The sequence below is a fragment of the Monodon monoceros genome, unplaced genomic scaffold (assembly GCF_005190385.1).
Source record: "Monodon monoceros isolate NGI ecotype Baffin Bay Population unplaced genomic scaffold, NGI_Narwhal_1 Super_Scaffold_21, whole genome shotgun sequence".
Taxonomy (NCBI): Eukaryota; Metazoa; Chordata; class Mammalia; order Artiodactyla; family Monodontidae; genus Monodon; species Monodon monoceros.
The window spans coordinates 141796885-141816183 of NW_021703778.1; the positions used below are offsets into that span (position 1 = coordinate 141796885).

Sequence of the window (19299 nt, forward strand, 5' to 3'; positions counted from 1 at the left end):
TCCTGCAGTTATTCACCAAATTGGGGTCATTCCTTCCCTGACTTCTGGTGGAACCACAGAGGATTTTCTCATCCCCTCATCTGGGGCAGCGGGGTTTGGCTCCTGGCCCCATGGTTGCGGGGCAGCCAGCTGCTCCTGTGGAAGCACTGGGAGGGAACCTGGGTTACTCACTACACCGGCCCACACTGACCCAGATGAGTTGCGCCCTTTCTCTGGGTTCTAGTCCTGCACCATCTCTCAGGTGCTTGACTTAAGACAGAAATGCATGCTGCACTGAGTACCCTGCCCATCTTCTTCCCTCCTTCCTTCCACCAACAAATACTAAATGAGGGACTTCCCTGGTGGCGCAGTGGTTTAGAATCCACCTGCCAATGCAGGGGACACGGGTTCGAGCCCTGGTCCGGGAAGATCCCACATGCCGCAGAACAACTAAGCCCGTGCGCCACAACTACTGAGCCTGCGCTCTAGAGCCCGCGAGCCACAACGACTGAGCCCATGCGCCACAACTACTGAAGCCCGTGCACCTAGAGCCCATGCTCCGCAACAAGAGAAGCCACTGCAATGAGAAGCTCACGCACCACAACGAAGAGTAACCCCCGCTGGCTGCAACTAGAGAAAGCCCACGAGCAGCAGCGAAGACCCAGTGCAGCCAAAAATAAATAAATAAAATAACAATAAACTTACATTAAAAAGAATACTCAATGAGCATGGACTATATACACCAAGCAGTGTTCTAAGCACTGGGGAGACAGGTGAACAAAATATACGAGAAACCCTGCCCTCATGGAGCTTACACTCCAGTGGCAGAAACTGATATAAAAAGCCACGGTTCTCAGACAAACAGAATGATGACTAATAAAGAACTGAGTTCCTTTCAAAGAACCAGGTCCTCAACTTGACCTATAATGGTTCGTAGAAACTTAACTTATAAAAACCTTTTCCTTAGATACGCTGGTGCATTAAGTGGGGACAGCTGGCAGTGGGTAGCATACCTGCCACCTGGTGGCTGGGTGACCTCTGCAGGCACCAGTCTCTTCATCTGTGAGATGGAGAGGGTGGAGCCTTCCTCACAGGGTCATCGGGAGTATTCTGAGATGGTGTATTGGCACAGTGTCTGTTTCATGGTAACGTACATTCTGTTCACCATCCCTGGCTCCTCTTCCCTGCTTCGAGCAGACACGGGAGTCTAATCAGGTCCCTTCAGCCTCCTTCTGGACCCCTGCTGCAGATGCAGACAGGACAAGAGGCTCCTGAGGTGACCCAGAGTCTCGAGGGTAATGGGTATGCGGCGGGAATGGACCCCCAGCAGAGGCTGCGGCCATACACTCTGCCTCTCCGCTCCCCCCCCAGCCCCACTGAGCAGAGGCTCTGGAAGAAGCAGCCACGTGGCGGTGGGGCAGGACAGTCATCCCTGTCGGAACTTGGGTGTGGCTGAAGAGGCCTGTCTGGGGTCTGTTCTCCTTCGCGGCCCAGGTGAGCAGTCCCCCGCAGGTGCCCTGGCGGGCCCTTCGGGAGTCCCCGTCACCCCAGCAGCCAGCAGCCCTGCCTGTAAGAGTGGGCCTCCAGGGGACGCCGGTGGTTACCAAGCACTGGATTTTACTTGCTTCATTTCATCCTACCTTTCCCAACAATGCTGCAAGTTAAGGGCTGTCACTGCCCCATTTTAAAGTTGAGGAAACCAAGGCTAAGAGAGGGAGTAAGAATTTGCCCAAGCCACTCTAATATGTGACGGAACCAGCATCTGAATTCAGGCTGTCCAGCTCCAGAGCTCGGGCTTCACACTGACCTATACCCTTTCTGCCCTCTGTTAACAACCCCAATCCCCAAATCCGCACATCAAATTCACAGGGGCAGACAGTTCCCTGGGACCTCTGGGAGCGCCAGGGCCACATGGCACTTTGCCCAGCTTACCCGAGTGCTGGCTTCAGCAGCTTTAAAGAGAAGGGGACCGTGCCTGAGAGCACTGTGACAAGGGAGACCCCTGGAAGTCCAAAATGGCACAGCTGGACGGACCTTGGAGGTCATCTCTCGGCAACCCTTCTTTTACCGAAAAGAAAACGGAGGTCCAGAGAGGGAAGTGAGGTCCCTACATGCAGAACTTCTACCACCCTGCAGACTGCCCAGTGGCCTCAGAAGCCCGGCACTGGTGCCCAAACGCCGGCATGGAAAATGGATTCGAACCCAGTCCCTCCACCCACCTGTTGTATGACTCTCAGCAGTCGAGGGCTTCACTGAGCCTCAGCGTCCTCTCCTGCAGGTCGCGGAGGCTTTAGAGATAATGTGTGTGAGATGTCAGCACAGCAGCTGGCACCTGCTAGGCACTCAGTGAACTGTAGCTATTATTATCACTCTTGTTGGTCTCGAAGTTCAAAGATGTTAGGCAACACTACCTCTCTTAGGTGTTGCTTTGATTCTGTGGTTCTGCTAGCTAGGCCCAGAGAGGGAACAATGTTCACAGCCACCTCTGAACGCTGAAATCCATCTCAGGGAGGGCTAAGGCTCAGCTCTGTGCCTCTTTGGGATTAGAATCTGGAAGAATGACCGTGGGCTGTAGCCGAGGTGGCAGCTGCAAGTTCCCAGCTCTTCCAGTGTGCCTGTGGCTTGAGACCCATCACTCAGCCTCTGTCTATATCAAATTTCTGTGAGTCCAGTGAGCGAGGTAATCACCTGCCACCTTACCTCCACCACCCACCCCCAGGGAAATTTATTGTGCTCATTTAAGGAAGGGCTAGCTATGAAGTCTAACACCTTCCAGAAAGGCTACACTCCTAGGGGTTTTGGGGGGTTTTCCTTCGTGGTGGGGGGTGAGTGGAGAAGTCTTCTCTTTGAGACAGAGCTACCTGGCGGTGACAATTTGGTGCAGACGTAGAGCATCCTCACCACTGAGCCCTGAGGAATAAGGGGTAGACTTGTAGAAACCAGCTCCTTCTTCCCTCCCTCTCCTCATGGAGCCCTCCTTCTGGAGCCATCAGGAACCCATCAGCCTGATTTCGGTTTAGCATGGTCCAGCTTCATCCTCCATGCCTAGGGGTGACTTTGGAGCCTCTCACTATGGGTTGATGTGATGTCTTTGGATCCCACATCCTCTCAGCTGGTTCTTTCAAGACCAAAGGCAGCTAGACCTAATAGACCAGGCTGGGATGAGAGGAGCAGCCTATATCAACAAAGGGTCATTCCCCAGGTCTTCCCACCTGGCTGACCTGAGAGCCTGTATGGGGGTAGGGACACCAGAAGGGCAGTGCCCTTACGTTTCCTCGTCATCTAGAGATGGCTGTGGGGCCTGATTCCTAAGGAGCAAGTCTCCCTAGCTTCCCACAGAGGACATGACCACTGGGTCTGCCCCATTATTGTTGCAGAAACAAGCCAGTGGCTTGACAGGGGTTATCTTGGTCTATGGAAATGAATCCTGGTCCCTACTGCAGTCTAATTAAACTCCCCAGGCAAGGGAGACCTGGGAGAGCAAGGCTGGCCGGCATCTCCACACCATCTCCTACTGCTCCTGACTGCCACGCAGCTCACGCCTCAGATTCCCTGATATTCTTTTTTTTTTTTTTTTGCGGTACGTGGGCCTCTGACTGTTGTGGCCTCTCCCGTTGCGGAGCACAGGCCCCGGACGCGCAGGCTCAGCGGCCACGGCTCACGGGCCCAGCCGCTCCGCGGCATGTGGGATCTTCCCGGACCGGGGCACGAACCTGTGTCCCCTGCATCGGCAGGCAGACTCTCAACCACTGCGCCACCAGGGAAGCCCGCCCCGCTATTCTTATAGATTTCTTTGTGAGGCCCTCTTTTACGTGTCCCCTTCTTTCTAGAGTCACTTTCTTGGTAGGGCCATTTTTGGACTTGTCCTTGTGGTTAGTCTTCTGAGTGAGGAAAGGGTATTGCAGTTAAAACAATGACTTTTCTGCAGCAAAAAACCCATTCAGGTTTTCTTCCTTCAATTCACTTCACTCCAACCGAAGTGTACTGAACATCTATTACAAAAGTGCTTCAGTCCTGAGTGCTGGAGAAACAGGGAAATGCTGATGGGGGTGGTTGGGGGAAAGCATGAACTGTGACCTCACCATCTGCCTGATTCCCGAGGTAGCTTCATTCAGAGGCCAGGACCTAATGTGGTCCTTCAGATGAGCCAGTGCCCAGGAGTACCAGCAGGATGCAAACACCCTGACAACCCTGTGTCTCACATAAAAGGGCCTCCTGAGTCCAGACTCGCCCAGCCTGACCAACTTCAACTCCCACCAATAACTTCCCAGCATCCTGGGCCGTGGCACCGCCAGGTAGATCTCTTCCTTGAAAACATCAAGTACTTTCATCCTCTGGACCTTTTCTCATGCTGTTCATGCAGCACATCCTGCCCTGTCCTCCCTTTCCTCTCTCTTCAGAATTTATTCAAAGGATTTATCTACCTTCTGTGAGAAGCCTCCCCCTAAGACCACCTTGCAATACAATATTTTTCCTCTGTGATCCCTGCTTGGTTTGTTTATTTCACATCTGAGTGTCTGTTCTGTCCCTGATACTGTGCTGATCTCCTAGAACTAATTTAGCCCACCTTGCCTTCTGCCCGGAGTGAGAGTAGTTCACATCAGATTCTCAATGCCACCAGGGCTGGGGCACAATCTCAATGATTTCTGTGTCCGTGTCTCTCAACACCGTGTTTTGCACTTTGTTCAAAGTGGCAGACGGAGAGGTGGTTTCTAGACTGGGCTCTGCCCACTAATTAGTCGTGTGGTCTCCAGCGAATCTTCCAGCCTCTCTGGCCGCCTCCCTTCTTCCTGATGAAATGGTGATGATAATACCCCAGGGTTGTCCAGGGGACAACGAGGCGGGGTGGAAAGAAGCATCATGAAAGCTGGGAGCCCCAGGCCAACGGAAGAGGTGGGGTGGTTGTACCCCCATTCTCCTTTCACTGGCTATGAAATAGCGTCTCTTCCCCTTCGCTCTCTTCGAATGTCAAGTGCACCAGCTTCCAATCCCTCCTCGGGGCGGGACCTCCGGCGGCTCGGAATCCTAGGCTGCGGAGGATTCCGGTGCAAACTCCAGACTCTCCTCCCGCCCAGCCGTCCCTTTCCAAAGACACGCCGAACCTCTTAAACCCTGTTCCAGAGCGCAGTTCAGAGCGCAGTCCAGAAAGGCAGCTCCGCAGCGCGGGCCCGGGCCGGGGTCGCGCATCTCCAACCGGTGACTCAGGGCCGCTCGGTCCGGGGGTGGGTGGAGGTAGGCGGGACAGACCAGGGCCGCGCGCGGGCAGCCGCCAGGAGCTCGGTCGCCGAGCCGTTGGAGCCGAGACTGGCTCTGGCCCGTCGCCATTCCGCCGCGGGCGTCTGCCTCGCCGGGCCTTCCTCCGGCGCCGCTTTGCACCCGCTACGCTCCTCTCCCGGGGCGCAGCGGCCCCGCAGCCGGCGGGGGCTGGAGCGGGGGGCGGGCTCTGCGCGCGAATGAATGGGCGCCCGCGGGAGGCGCGCGCCTCGGACTGAAGGGCATTAGGACCGTGAGGATCGCTCCGTGCTCCTGTCTCTCCCTATCCCCCCCCAACCCCCCACCTCTCTCCTTTTTCTGCTCTGCGGGACTGAGCAGCCCGGCGCGAGCGAAAACAAACAGCTGAGGCTGCGAGTGCCCCCGCCCCGGCTCCAAGAGCACGCCGGCCCGGGCCCCTACTCCGGGCGCCCAGCCGCCCACCATGAGGAAGATCCGCGCCAATGCCATCGCCATTCTGACCGTAGCCTGGATCCTGGGCACTTTCTACTACTTATGGCAGGACAACCGAGCCCACGCAGCATCCTCCGGCGGCCGGGGCGCGCAGAGGGCCGGCGGGAGGCCGGAACCGCTCCGGGAGGACCGCACCATCCCGCTCATTGTGAGTACGCGTTGCGAGCCGAGCGGCCGGCCTGGGAGCCGCGGCGCGCGTCCTAGCCCCGCGCGGCAGCAGAGGGCGAGAGGCCGGGCCGGGGGCTGCGTGCCCGCCGCGCCCCGCCGGCTTTGTATACGTTGGAGCATTCCTGTCCGTTGTTATGGCAACCTCTGTCGGGCTAGCGGGGCCAGGGCGCACGGATGGAGGGAGGGTGACAGCGGGTGGGGGTTGGGAGAAAGTACTGCAAGTTTGGTGGGCCCGGCGTGCACGCGCGACTGGGAACGTGGCGGCTCTCTGGGCGCTGCGCAGCCTGGGCCGGGGGCCGGGGGCCGGGGGCCGGGGGCCGGGGGCCGAGGGCTAGGGGTTGTCCGCGTCTCACCCGCCCCTGAGGGCGGCTGGACTTTGCGCGCGGCGAGCCGGCAGTGGGAACCACACGCTGCTAAGCGCGTAGGTGGTTGTGCGCACCCCCCTTCAGCCCCTCGGGGGCAAAGGACGTGGGGTGGCTGCGCTGGGTGAGGCAGGGTCGCTAGGGACTTGCTGGACTTTGAGCTCCCTTCTCAGCCCGGGTCAACTTGAACCTGCTTTTTGGGGGGGCACGGAGGACTCCCCACTATCACCCCCGGGGTTCTTCGGGTCGGGGAAAGGTCTCGTCCTGAAGGCGTCCCACGCCCCAACACCAGTCCATCACGACGCGCTAACTAGCAGTGTCTGCGCCCAGGCTCGGAGATTGCCTCTCACGAGGTCAGCCCCGCGATCTCAATGCGAGCGGGGAAACCAAGGCGGCGGGGTACGGCGGAGGTGCGGAGGAGCCCCCCAGGCGCTCCGGGGACCTGGGCTGGGGCGTGCCTGTCGCCGCCTCCGCCCGGGCCCCGGGAGCCGGCTCTGTGTGTCAGGGGCACCTGTTGAGACGGGAGGCTCTGGAACCCGCGAGAGGCGCGCTCAGGCGGGCCGCAGTCTTCCGATGGGGGTGGATGGTGGGCGAGACTCGCGGGCGACCCGACTCGCAGGACAGACTGCTGGGCCCGGTGCAGCCTGGCCGGCGGGGGCCGGAAAGGAGAGCAGAGTGAGGGGCTGAGGGTGGGGAAGTGGAGCAGGGTGGCCATTCTGAAAGATCTGGGTCTGGGGAGGCAGGGGTGAGGAGAGCTCCTGGAGAGGCGCAGGGTCAGGAGGGCAAAGGCTTGTGTGGAGTAGACTCTGAGATCTTTGTGCCAAGGCAGCTGAGCCCCAGGAATACGGTGTGTTGTTTGTAGTGGCAGTTGTAGGCGTGGAAGTGCTCTCGTAGTCCCATCCTGCCCTAGATTCCCTTTCTTGTTACCTACCCGGAAAGAAGTGAAAATCCCCTGCAAAAGAACCATATTTCCAGGCTTCGCCTGAGGAGACCTTGGGGTTTGTGGGTTTTCCCCAGCCCCACTCCCCCACTGCCAGATCCCCGTCTGGTTGAGCTCTCTCGGGGTGAGCCTGACTAGGTGGAGTGTTCCCTTCTGGGCTGAGGGTCCCTGCCACTAAGACACTGTTTCCAAAGCACTTGTGGATGTTTGGATGGAAAGGCTGATGAGGGAAAGCCTCCTGTGTTAAAGACCCCAGAATGTTGGGATCTAGGTGGACAGATTCAAGTAGGAACTGGGCAAACCAGGAGTGGCCCCATACCTGCAGGGAGCTTCCACAGCAGGGACTCATCCAAGCTGCCCTGTTCTCACGCTCTGAGAGGGCCAGCTCTGGCCCAGGGTAGGCGGGCCTGGAGTGGCAGGGGAGAGGCAGGCTGCCCAGATGTTCTGTCCTTCTCTGTGGTGACGTGATGGAAGGAGGGTCTGAGCTGGAAGAGGAGGAGGGGAGAGAGGAGGGGGAATGGAAGGGAAGAGCACAGAGATACTAACTGCTGCTCAAAGCCTGAGGCTGGTCTCATCACAGGTGCCTCTGCTTCAGAATCCGGGAACGCCATTCAGACTGAGAGCCTGGGAATGGTGCTGGGGGCTTGGGGGGGCATTGCTGGAGGTGGGCGGCACTCGTTTTGAGGGGTGGCAATGGCAGGTCATGGGGGCTGCAGTGAACATCCTCTCGGCCCTCTCCCTGTTCCCGTGGGGTTTGACTTACTGCAGATTAGAAGAGGGCTGTGAACTGGAAGCCGAATAAGTTTAAAGTGTGAAGGAGTATCGGGGAGCCAGGAATGGAGGTGCAGGAAGAGAGGGAGAGTGGAAGTTTCTGGGAGTGAGCCGCGAGCCTTCTCTGGCCACTCGGGGCATAGTCAGCTCCCTCGTTGTTCTTAGGCTTTAAGCCCTGAATGTCTGTTCCATAGGCATTGATCCCCAGTCACACCCTGCCTTTGACACAGCCTTGCATTGTATTCCCATATTCGGGGTATTTCGCTTCAGTGGGACTTTCAGTCATCGGCCTGTCTCCTCATTGAATGGAAGCTATCATGCAGGGACAATGCAGGAAGCTTCTTGCATCCCCACCTTGATGAGCACAGCAAGACTTAATAAGTACTGTTACACGAGTGAAGTAGGATTTCTGCCCAACTCTGGGAGCAATGATCCAAGCTTCATATCCCACTAATACTTTATTCCAGCTCCAGCTGACTATAACTAGAGAGCCAGGGGAATGTGTGTTCAGCTTCTCTGGGAGGTAAACCCTTTGTTCAACTTAAAAGGGGCAGGTGCAGCTTTAATTTAATTAATTTAATTTCTCTTTGAAATCTGTGGTTAACCTCTCACTGGTCTTCTTGCCATTCCAGAACACGTCTCTGTCTAGTTGGACCAGAACGCGCTGCATGTGGATTTTCAGATTCTTAGGGAATGATGTGGCTAGTCCGGCTGACAGAGGCTGAGCAAACTCAGACAAGCAGCATCATCGCTCCCCTGGGGAATCAGAGAGCTGAGCTGGAAAAGGGAGGGTCTGCATAACAGCCTGGGCCAGGAGGCAGCTCCGTCTTCACAATGTCTGGGTGATTCCAAGCCAGCCAAGTTGTTTCTGGACCTTGGAGGCAACTGTTTGGCATTGCAGGGTGTCGGCATGGCAACCGTATGGCCCAGATATCTCAGGGAGGTCCTAATTTTTAATATTCTGTCCTGTTGTCAGCCCATGTGTCATAAATTTGATGGGAAAAATTGGTTATAGAATCTGTAAAACTAAAGGGAGATACTGACTTCATCCATAAATGGCTGCTTATGATGTGGTAGGGTTTGTGATTTTTCCGTGCTGTACGTTATGGGCAAGGCAGTGGATTTGGGGATATCCACTTGAATCTACATTGATGCTCGCTGGCTCTGGACTGCCGCCAAAGCAGGAGGTGGAGCAGACACAGCTGGCCTTCAGTCTTTAGGACTCACGGTGGTCGGGAAGAACATTTGTGATTGGTTTGGTTTTCCATATGCTAATTCTCTAGTAGGCATGGGTGGGATGCTAAGGTGTTACATGGAATTTCACTTTACAGACACATTTTTAAAAGACTGTCCACTGTGGGTATTTTCAGGATAGGCGTACTCATTTGCAATGTCTCCTATTTGAAACCATGAACGTTTTAGGCAAGAGTTTTCCTAAACTGGAGTTTTTTATCCCACAGTTGGGATACTGCTGAGTGAGCATGGACAAAAACTTACGTCTCTGGACCCTGGGTATTTTATATGTTAAATTTGGGTGAGGGAAATTCCCTGGTGGTCCAGTGGTTAGGACTCTGCGCTTTCACTGCGCAGGGCACGGGTTCGATCCCTGGTTGGGGAACTAAGAGCCCACAAGCCTCACGGTGTGGCCAAGTAAACAAATAAATGTGGGTGAAATGGTTTGTTAGGTGTGTTGATCCTTGGATAAGCTGATGATAGCTTCCTTTCTAGAAGCAAATAAATGGCTTTAAGAGAGCTCTTTTGAATGGTGTTGTGAGATTTATGGCTAGCTGAGGGATACCCCTGTCCAGAGTTGGTCCTGTAGTAACCCCTGAGGCCGCACAGGGATCCCCACTTACCTAGTAGAAGGGAACAAAGAAGATGGCTTTTCCAGCACTGTTCTCTGAGAGCAGAGGCTTCAATTAAAATAAATTAAATTATATTTAATTTGTGTAGGTGCCCAGTTCTCTTTGCCCCACAGACACCCCCAGTTCCCTTTGCCAAAATGTCTGAACTGAAGGGGCTTGATTTCCCATCCCTGAATTACTCTGTAGGGTTCCAAGGAATGGAACTGGGGCTAGTGGGTAAAAGTTGCAGGGAGAGAGATTTGTTTTTACCAGAAGCAACACTTTCTCACTGAGCTGACTGTCACTGGAATGGTCCAAAGGCTGACCAGGGTTTCTCTTCACACTCCCTGTGGCCAGGTCAGCGCTTTCTTCCAGCAGCAGTGGGAGGAGGAGAAAAAGGCCCGTGGTCCTGACTGTCTCGGAAGATGTTAGGCAGCTCTGTAACCGAGTTTGAAATAGGGCCCAATTATTATACTGCAAGAGACCTGGCGCCCTGGGAAGCAAGGCTGGCTGAACACACTGAGACCAGGGAGGAGGGTGATGAAAAAGAAACCCATAACTGCCACAGTGCTGTCCCCTCCCTGTTCCTTTGGAGCTGCCAAACAGGGAAGGAGAGGGGGCCAAGGCTGGTCAGAGGCAAGGCTGCAAAGCCGGAAGTGCTGGTCTTCAGGCTCTTTCCTGCTCCCCTGAATGAGGCCCACAAATGTTTTCCACCCACCTGAGGCCCCTTGAGTCTGACCTTCCCATATACCACTTCTATTTCCCTCGTCCAGCCTGGGGAGAGTTTCCAGGTGGCCTGTCCTGCGTCCCGGGGCCTTGCCCATTGCTTTCCAGGGCGGTGCCGGCTGGCAGTGCCCCTGAGCTGTGTTAATGGAGGAGGCTGAAGCCCAGGCCTGCCTGGCTCCCCAACACCCTGAATTTCAGCCACACCCTTTGCCAGTATCTGGTTAGAGACAGTAAGGCCCCCGGAGGACTTCTGTGAACACTTCAGAACCGGTAGGAGTGGCAGACAAGGGGTGTTTGGGGACAGAGGGGGCCATCATTATACTCTGTAGGCAAGATAAGGCTCAGGCCACAGCTGGGGAGACACCGAGGCAAGTCTGCCCCAGGTATGGCCTTTCCACTTTTCTGGACCTATTAGGAAGAGCTGCAAGTTTAGCTTAAGGGCACCAGTGCCACTTCCTTGCCATTCCATGAAGTGAGGTGTGGCTCTGTGGAGATGAGGACAACACTGTCTCAGAGCACAGGGGTTGGGGGGGGCGGTGACCACATCTCTTAACATGCTCCGAATTGTGGGCCCTGACGTTGAGATTCACCCAGGCCCTGGCTAGGCCAGGTCCAGGCAGAAGGAAACGGCTCAGGATGGAAACGGATGTTGGCTGCCAGGGATGAGGAGGTGAAGGGATAGAAAGAGGATGCAGAATGAAGGCCAAGTGATCCCCCTTCTAGGCTCAACCCTGCTCCCAAGGGGCTGTGTTTCCATAAGTGAGTCACTTCCACTCTCGGGGTCTTAGTTTCCTCATCTGTCAGATGAGGGTTGAACTAGAGGATCTCCAAGGTCCCTCCCAGCTCAAACCAACTTTGACCTTTTGGACCCATTCCTGCAAAAGTGAGGTGGCCCCAAGCCAGGGCTCGTGGTCTGATGGTGCTTGGATTAAGGAGAATAAGGCCGGGGGTGAGGTGTACAAAGACCAGACCACTTGTGTTCAGAAGAGCATGAAACCAGTTCTCATAAGGAATAAACTGTACCAAACCCACCCCGTTCTCTTCTCTTGAAACACTGTCTGATGGAGTGACGCAGCTCACCTTCTGCTGAAGGAGAATTCCATTGTATTTGTGCGTGTCTGGGAGGCACGCAGACACATGTGCAGGAGTGTCTCTGGGTGGACTTCAGACTCTCAACAATCCGGGAAGACCAGAAGGACTTTGCAACCATCTGCAACGACCCCTGAGTAGAGAATTCATAGTCTCAAGCTCTTGGACTTTATTCAGAAGACAGGCATGGAATTAGGCCACAGCCTAGTAATCCGCTTTTTTTGGCCTCATCGCGAGGCATGTGGGATCTTAGTTTCTCGACCAGACATCGAACCCGTGCCCTCTGCAGTAGAAGCTCACAGTCTTAACCACTGGACTGCCAGGGAAGTCCCCGAAATCCATACTTTTTGTAAAAATCAGTTTAAGGAGTTCAGAAGGTTGTCCATCTCCTTCAGGTAACCTTCAGGTTTTCATAGGTTACATATACAGCAGATTAAAAGAAGCAAGATGAGGGCAGAGCTAGGAGCTGCTGATACACTGAGAAGTGACAGGTGACAGCAAAGGACCAACCAGCCATGTGAGGTTGGAGCAGCCCCCCTCCCACAGGTACACACTGGTCAGAAGTGCTGAAGGCATCGTTTATTCCTTCACTTGACAATTATTTACTGAGTACCTACTGTGTGACAGGACTGTTATAGGCTCTGGGGATAACAAAACAGGCAAAATCCCTGCTCTCAAAGAGCTCACATCCTAGTGGGGGAGACAGACCATAAATAGATATACAGTGTGTTAGGTGATGGCAAACGCTATGAAAATAAAGTGGCAAAAGGGGACAGAAAGATGAGAGAAGGATGGCCAGAAAAGGCTTGTTGGATAAGATGGTGTTTGAGCTGCAGCATGAATGGAAAGAGTGAGCCATGCAGACATCTAGGGAGACAGTGTACCAGACAGCCAAAGCCCAGGGCAACTATCTCTACAGGGTAAGCAAGGGTAAAAGTGGCCCAAGGTGAAAGCCCAGATCATTAGGCCTTGTAGATCATGGCAAAGATGGGCTCAGAAACATGTTCCTGAGTCATCAGGAAGTGATCAATTACATTCAGTTTACTGGCTTGGGATGTCAGGGAGCTTATGTCATTCAGTTCAGAAAGATTTCCAGCAGTGTCGTCAGATATATTAGTAAGTGTTGGTTCTTAAGGAGGTAACTAGGTTCTTTGAAAAATGCTCTATGGCTGGAACACTTCGTTTCCCCACAATGTGAGATCAGTGAGGTACTTGTGTGTCCTGTGTGTGTGTGTGTGTGTGTGTGTGAGAGAGAGAGAGAGAGAGACAGAGAGAGAGCCAGAGAGAGAGACAGAGACAGAGAGGAGGCTGGTAAGGGGGAACAGAGGGTGCTAGTGCCTGAAGAGATTTAAAAGACAAAAGATAACGGAGCCCTTGTTTAAATATTGGAGTAGGGCAGGACGGGAGACTGCTCTGGGGGAGAGTTTTGTGCAGGAAGGAGAATTCCTCTGTGCGCTGGTACCTGATCCAGCACCCCTTTGTTTCTTCGTCTGGTTCGTCGTGTTTTCTTCAGGTGCATTCGGGACTCCGGAAAGGATGTTTTCTGGCAATGCAGGAACTTGGAATTCTTTTCTTTCCTGCCCTCTTCTGTACAAACAGACCCTGGAGGCTGAAGCATCCAGGGCCTTCCCGCAGACAGGGAGGTGGGCACCTATGCCTGGGTGGACACCTGAGGCCTGGCAGAATCAACGACCCCACACAGCTTTTTGTTCAGGCGGGAGGTGGGTGAGAGGGGCTGCTTTCTGGAAGTGGGCTCTGCCTGGGACTGTCTGAGGCCATGTGCACTGATGTTTCGTGGATTTCCCAGTGCCCAGGAGACTGGTATGATGGGGCTTCATGTGGCCGGCAAGCTGCAGCCACTCTATTTTTGTGGTTCAGGTCACACACCTTCAGTCCCAGAGCCCTGTCAGTCATGCCCTTTGAGACACCGCTTTTCAGACTTCAGATTTCCATCCCTTTATCTTCTTACAGCAGCTCCGGCTTTTAGCTTCTTTAAACTAACTGCTGGGGAGGGCTTCTGACATTTCAAGGTCTTTAATTTCAAGAGGGTCTGGACTTGATGCCAGAGGGAACCTATGTTGCCTTCCAAAGTGGCCAAGCCAGTTCCAGGGGGCTTAGCTTCTGCTGCCTCATAAGTCTGCGACCAGATTCTTTGCTTGGAAGCCATCTTTTCCCCTTCCTGTGAAATCCCTTACTGGGTGCTGGGGGACAGCTGGCGGGGGGTATGGGAGGCTGGAGGCATCATCCCAGCGTTTGGGGTAGAGCCCAGCCTGAGGCTCAAGGAGAAAGAAACTGTGATTGATTAGTGATGTCTGCTGTGGTGCTGGTGGCTTGAAGGAGTAAAGTGATAGGACTGAGCCACAGCCCCCAGATAGTTCACCAACCCAAGAGGCCAGAGGAAGAAAGGGAACCAAGGGACAGAGCACACCCTACAGGGACCAGGGAAGGCGATGGAGGACCTTTTGGAGCCACAGGCCAAAAGGGATTCCAGATAGGAGCAGAGATGCCCATAGTAACGTTTTAGTACCATCTTGGTGACACCTTGTATGGGCATGAAAATGGCAAGGGCCTTCTCCCAAAACACCAAAAGGAAATGACTTGCCCCTGGATGAACCCCCAAATTGCCCACCCCTGGTTTTTTGCAAAGCAGAAACACAGCATCACCTAGACAACCCTTCCAGCCAAGCAGTGTCCCTGAACCACACCTGGGCAGGGGCACAGAGCCAGGTTGGGGTGGACTAGCCCAAGAACTGCAGAGCCTGGAGCCTGGGAGATCTGAACACCTGTGCTGGGACAAATCTGAGAGCAAGCCAAGCTGAGAGAGTAAGAAGGGGCCTGGTCAGAGAATGAAACCGGTTGTGAGGCCCACACCTGAGCAGGAGTGTTCAGAAGAGCCAGGCCATGGGTTCCCTGAACATAGTCACAGGGGCTCTGATGGGAGATGGCAGCTGCCCACAGGTAGGGAGAGCCCTGCAGGGTCCAGACCTGCACTGACCAAGGTCAGCAGCCACCAGCCCCATGTGGCTATTGGGCACTTGAAACGTGGCTAGTGCAACAGAAGAAATTGAATGTTTCATTTTATTTAATTTTAATTGATTTAAATTTAAAAGCAGACACCCATGTCAGTTATTGGAAAACCTCTAGGAGTGTTTAGAAGAACTTCAGTATATGGAATCTACATTTTCAGCTGTAAATTTTATGAAATCTCAATATAGATAAAATATTTCGGGTGAAAATTTAGTATCTTTTTTTAAATTTGATTTTTAAAATATTTATTTATTTGGTTGCACTGGGTCTTAGTTGCAATAGGGGGCTCCTTAGTTGCAACTTTGTGGGCTCCTTGGTTGCGGCTTCATGGGCTCCTTAGTTGTGGCATGCGAACTCTTACTTGCGGCATGCATGTGGGATCTAGTTCCCTGACCAGGGATCAAACCCGGCCTCCTGCATTGGGAGCGCAGAGTCTTACCCACTGTGTCACCAGGGAAGTCCTGAAAATTTAGTATCTTAATTGAAATGCGCAGACTTCCCTGGTGGCGCACTGGTTGGGAGTCCACCTGCCAATGCAGGGGACACGGGTTCAATCCCTGGTTCGGGGGGATCCCACATGCTGCGGAGCAACTAAGCCTGTGCTCCACAGCTACTGAGCGTGCGCTCTAGGGCCCGCAAGACACAACTGCTGAGCCCAAGTGCTGCAGCTACTGAAGCCCACGCGCCTAGAGCCTGTACTCCGCAACAAGAGAAGCCACTGCAATGAGAAGCCCGTGCACTGCAGTGAAGAGTAGCCCCCTCTCGCCTCAACTAGAGAAAGCCTGCACGCGGCAATGAAGACCCAAAGCAGCCAAAAAATAATTTAAAAAAGAAAGAAAGAAAGAAAGAAATGTGCTATGAGTGTAAAGTACATACTGGATTTCAGAGACTTAGTACAAAAAAGAATTAAAATACTTTACTAATATTTTTTATATTCTGTGTTGAAATATTTGGATATATTGGGCTAAATAAAATATATTATTAAAATTAATTTTACCTGTTTTTTTCCTTTTTCTAATGTGGCCACTAGAAATTTTAAAATTATATATGTGGCTTGTATCCTGTTTCTTCAGACGTCGCTCGTCCTTACATGTGTTCATGACCCCTTTCTAAAGCGCTAGGAGGTTGTCAGCAGAAGGTTATATATAAAGTAAAGAATGTGGCTATGTTCCTGGCTTACCTTGACTTCAAGATGAGTACTTTCTGGTCCAGCTGCTGCTGAGTCTTTAGTTCCTAATTCACCATTATCTATGGGCACAGACACCTCCCAGTCTGGGCCCTCATCCTTATACCATCATTAAAACCAAGGTCAATGTTTTCTTTCAGTGTCTTCTCTTTTTAAAGTCCCTCCAAGGGCTTCCCTGGTGGCGCAGTGGTTAAGAATCTGCCTGCCAATGCAGGGGACACGGGTTTGAGCCCTGGTCTGGGAAGATCCCACATGCCGCGGAGCAACTAAGCCCGCAAGCCACAACTACTGAGCGCCCACACCTAGAGCGCATGCTCCACAACAAGGGAAGCCACTGCAGTGAGAAGCCTGCACACTGCAATGAAGAGTAGCCCCTGCTCGCCACAACTAGAGAAAGCCATGCACAGCAACGAAGAACCAAAAGCAGACAAAAATAAATAAATAAACCCAAACAAAAAAACAAATAAAAAGTCCCTTCTAGACATACAGATGGCCAAGAAGCACATGAAAAGCTGCTCAACATCACTAATTAGTAGAGAAATGCAAATCAAAACTACAATGAGGTATCACCTCACACCAGTCAGAATGGCCATCGTCAAAAAATCTACAAACAGTAAATGCTGGAGAGGGTGTGGAGAGAAGGGAACCCTCTTGCACTGTTGGTGGGAATGTAAATTGATACAGCCACTGTGGAGAACAGTACGGAGGTTCCTTAAAAAACTAAAAATAGAACTACCATATGACCCAGCAATCCCACTACTGGGCATATACCCAGAGAAAACCATAATTCAGAAAGACACATGCACCCCAATGTTCACTGAAGCACTATTTACAATAGCAAGGTCATGGAAGCAACCTAAATGCCCATCAACAGACGAATGGATAAAGAAGATGTGGTACATACATACAATGGAATATTACTCAGCCATAAAAAGGGATGAAATTGGGTCATTTGTAGAGACGTGGATGGATCTAGAGACTGTCATACAGAGTGAAGTAAGTCAGAAAGAGAAAAACAAATATTGTATATTAACACATATATATGGATCTAGAAAAATGGTACAGATGAACCAGTTTGCAAGGCAGAAATAGAGATACAGATGTAGAGAACAAACGTATGGACACCAAGAGGGGAAACTGGCGGGGCGGGGTGGTGGTGGTGGGATGAACTGGGAGATTGGGATTGATATATATACACTAATATGTATAAAATAGATAATTAATAAAAGCCCGCTGTTTAAAAAATAAGTAAAATAGGGCCTCCCTGGTGGCGCAGTGGTTGAGAGTCTGCCTGCCGATGCAGGGGACACGGGTTCGTGCCCCGGTCCGGGAAGATCCCACATGCCACGGAGCGGCTGGGCCCGTGAGCCATGGCCGCTGAGCCTGAGCGTCCGGAGCCTGTGCTCCGCAACGGGAGAGGCCACAACAGTGAGAGCCTACGTACCGCAAAAAAAAAAAAAAAAAAAAAAAGTAAAATAAATTCAAAAATTCAAATAAAAATAAAATTGAGGTATAATTGAAAAATAAAAAAGTCCCTTCTAAACTCTTGCTTGGAGGAGAGGTAAGAGCAGTGGAGGCAGGGAGCCTTTTTACTCCCTTGGAAACTAGAGGGATTAGTTCCAGTCTGTTGCTTTTGGTGTTTTGTCTTTGTCCTGTTAGAGCCAGAATGACAAATAGGTCTCAGCTCTACTGCCAACTCAGAACCTGTGGAAGTGGTGTCCTGGAGCACTGTGGTGAGAAGGATTCTGAAGCTGCATCCAGACTGAGTGGGAAACAGGCAGTTGATTAGCCATGTCTGTAAAGGGCAAGTAAGGGGACTGTAGAACATGTACATTGTATATACTGATCCTGCATTGATGAAGCTGCCTTATCTGAGCGGTTTTCTCCACTTAAAACACATGCTTTGGGACTTCTTGTGGTCCAAAGGGTAAGACTCCGCACTCCCAATGCAGGGGGACTGGGTTCAATTCCTGGTCGGGGAAGTAGATCCCACATGCATGCTGCAACTAAGAAGTCTGCATGCTGCAACTAAAAGATCCCGCGTGCCACAACTAAGACCCGGCGCAGCCTAAATAAGTAAAAAGAAAGATATGCTTTAAGACATTGACCACTTTGAAGAAGCAGGGATGAGGCTTGTATTGAGTCAGATGTGCAGAGGAATGTTCTTTTTTCTCCCTTTGGACATGGTACATGTTTAATATACAAGAGATGGGAAATCAAAAAGGACCTGAAAATCACCCTAAAACCCACCGTTCAGGCTTACCACTGTTAACATTTTGGTGAATAATCAATTCAGATCTTTTTTGGTGGATTTTTCTTAGTGAAATCATACATTTTATCCTGCTTTGTACCTGGTTCTTTTCATATAACACTTTATCTTTCTATGTCACCTTTCTATGTCATTGTCTTCCAAATATTTTTTAATGGCTGCCTAGAATTTCAGTGGGTGAATGTTCCATAGATTATATAATCACAGTTCATAAATGATGGATATTTACATTAGACTGAACAATATGAAACTGTTCTTTTTAGGTGAAAAATAGTCAAATGTTCGCAGTTTCATATGGTTCAACCAAATGTTCTCCTGTTTTTTATTTTCGTGAACAACACAACAATGAATATCCTTGCAGGTAAATCTTTACACATAGCCTTGATTAATTCCTTAGATAAATACCTGGAAATGGAGTTGTTGAATAAATACCTGGAAATGGAGTTGTTGAATAAAATATCAAAAAATAAAGACATAATCTGATAGGGCTGGGATTAGGGTGAGGTGAGCGAGGTGAGCGCTGTAAGTGCAGGGCTGGATCCTGTCTTTAAAATTTTAATATTTGATTTAAGAAAATATTTCAGGGCTTCCCTGGTGGCGTAGTGGTTGAGAGTCCGCCTGCCGATGCAGGGGACACGGGTTCGTGCCCCGGTCCGGGAGGATCCCATATGCCGTGGAGCGGCTGGACCCTTGAGCCATGGCCTCTGAGCCTGAGCGTCCGGAGCCTGTGCTCCGCAACGGGAGAGGCCACAACAGTGAGAGGCCCGCGTACCGCAAAAAAAAAAAAAGAAAATATTTCAGTAAAATATAATCTATGTTAATTCCTGAATTTTTGGTGCCCCTTTACATTTTGCACCTGAGTTCCTCACTTCTCTCGCACTAATCCCAGCCCTAGATAACAGTCGTATTTACCTTTTTGAATTGTTATGATGAGTGACTGCACGTAAACCTCTCAAAACAGCATCCACGGTGAGCACAATAAATGTTGTGTACATTTCCACTCAGAAGGCATTTGTTTTCTAGTACGTGACAAGCACTGAACTGGAAGTTGGGGTGCAAAGGTGAATGAGCCCCGGCTCCTGCTCTCTAGTCGCTTGGGCTTGGAAGGGAGCTGATGAGGGTGGGGAAGTCTGTGGGTGCCATCACAGGGCATGTGCTGAGTAGAGCAAAGTCTTTGCCTCCCTCACTGAGAGGGTGATGATGTGGCTGAGACT

General features: G+C 51.9%; 1 protein-coding gene across 3 annotated transcripts in view; it reads left to right on the forward strand.

Moving 5' to 3' along the window:
- Nucleotides 1-5543: 5543 nt before the first annotated feature.
- GALNT16 (polypeptide N-acetylgalactosaminyltransferase 16) overlaps nucleotides 5544-19299 on the forward strand; it is a 100202-nt gene continuing 86446 nt past the window's right edge. For 2 of the 3 annotated variants that reach the window (XM_029239629.1, XM_029239627.1), the window contains exon 1: nucleotides 5589-5851. In XM_029239629.1, the coding sequence (XP_029095462.1) occupies nucleotides 5675-5851 (177 nt within the window). In that variant the 5' untranslated portion in view covers nucleotides 5589-5674. Of the gene's footprint in view, nucleotides 5852-19299 lie in introns of all 3 variants that reach the window. The other variant, XM_029239626.1, reaches the window with a different exon arrangement.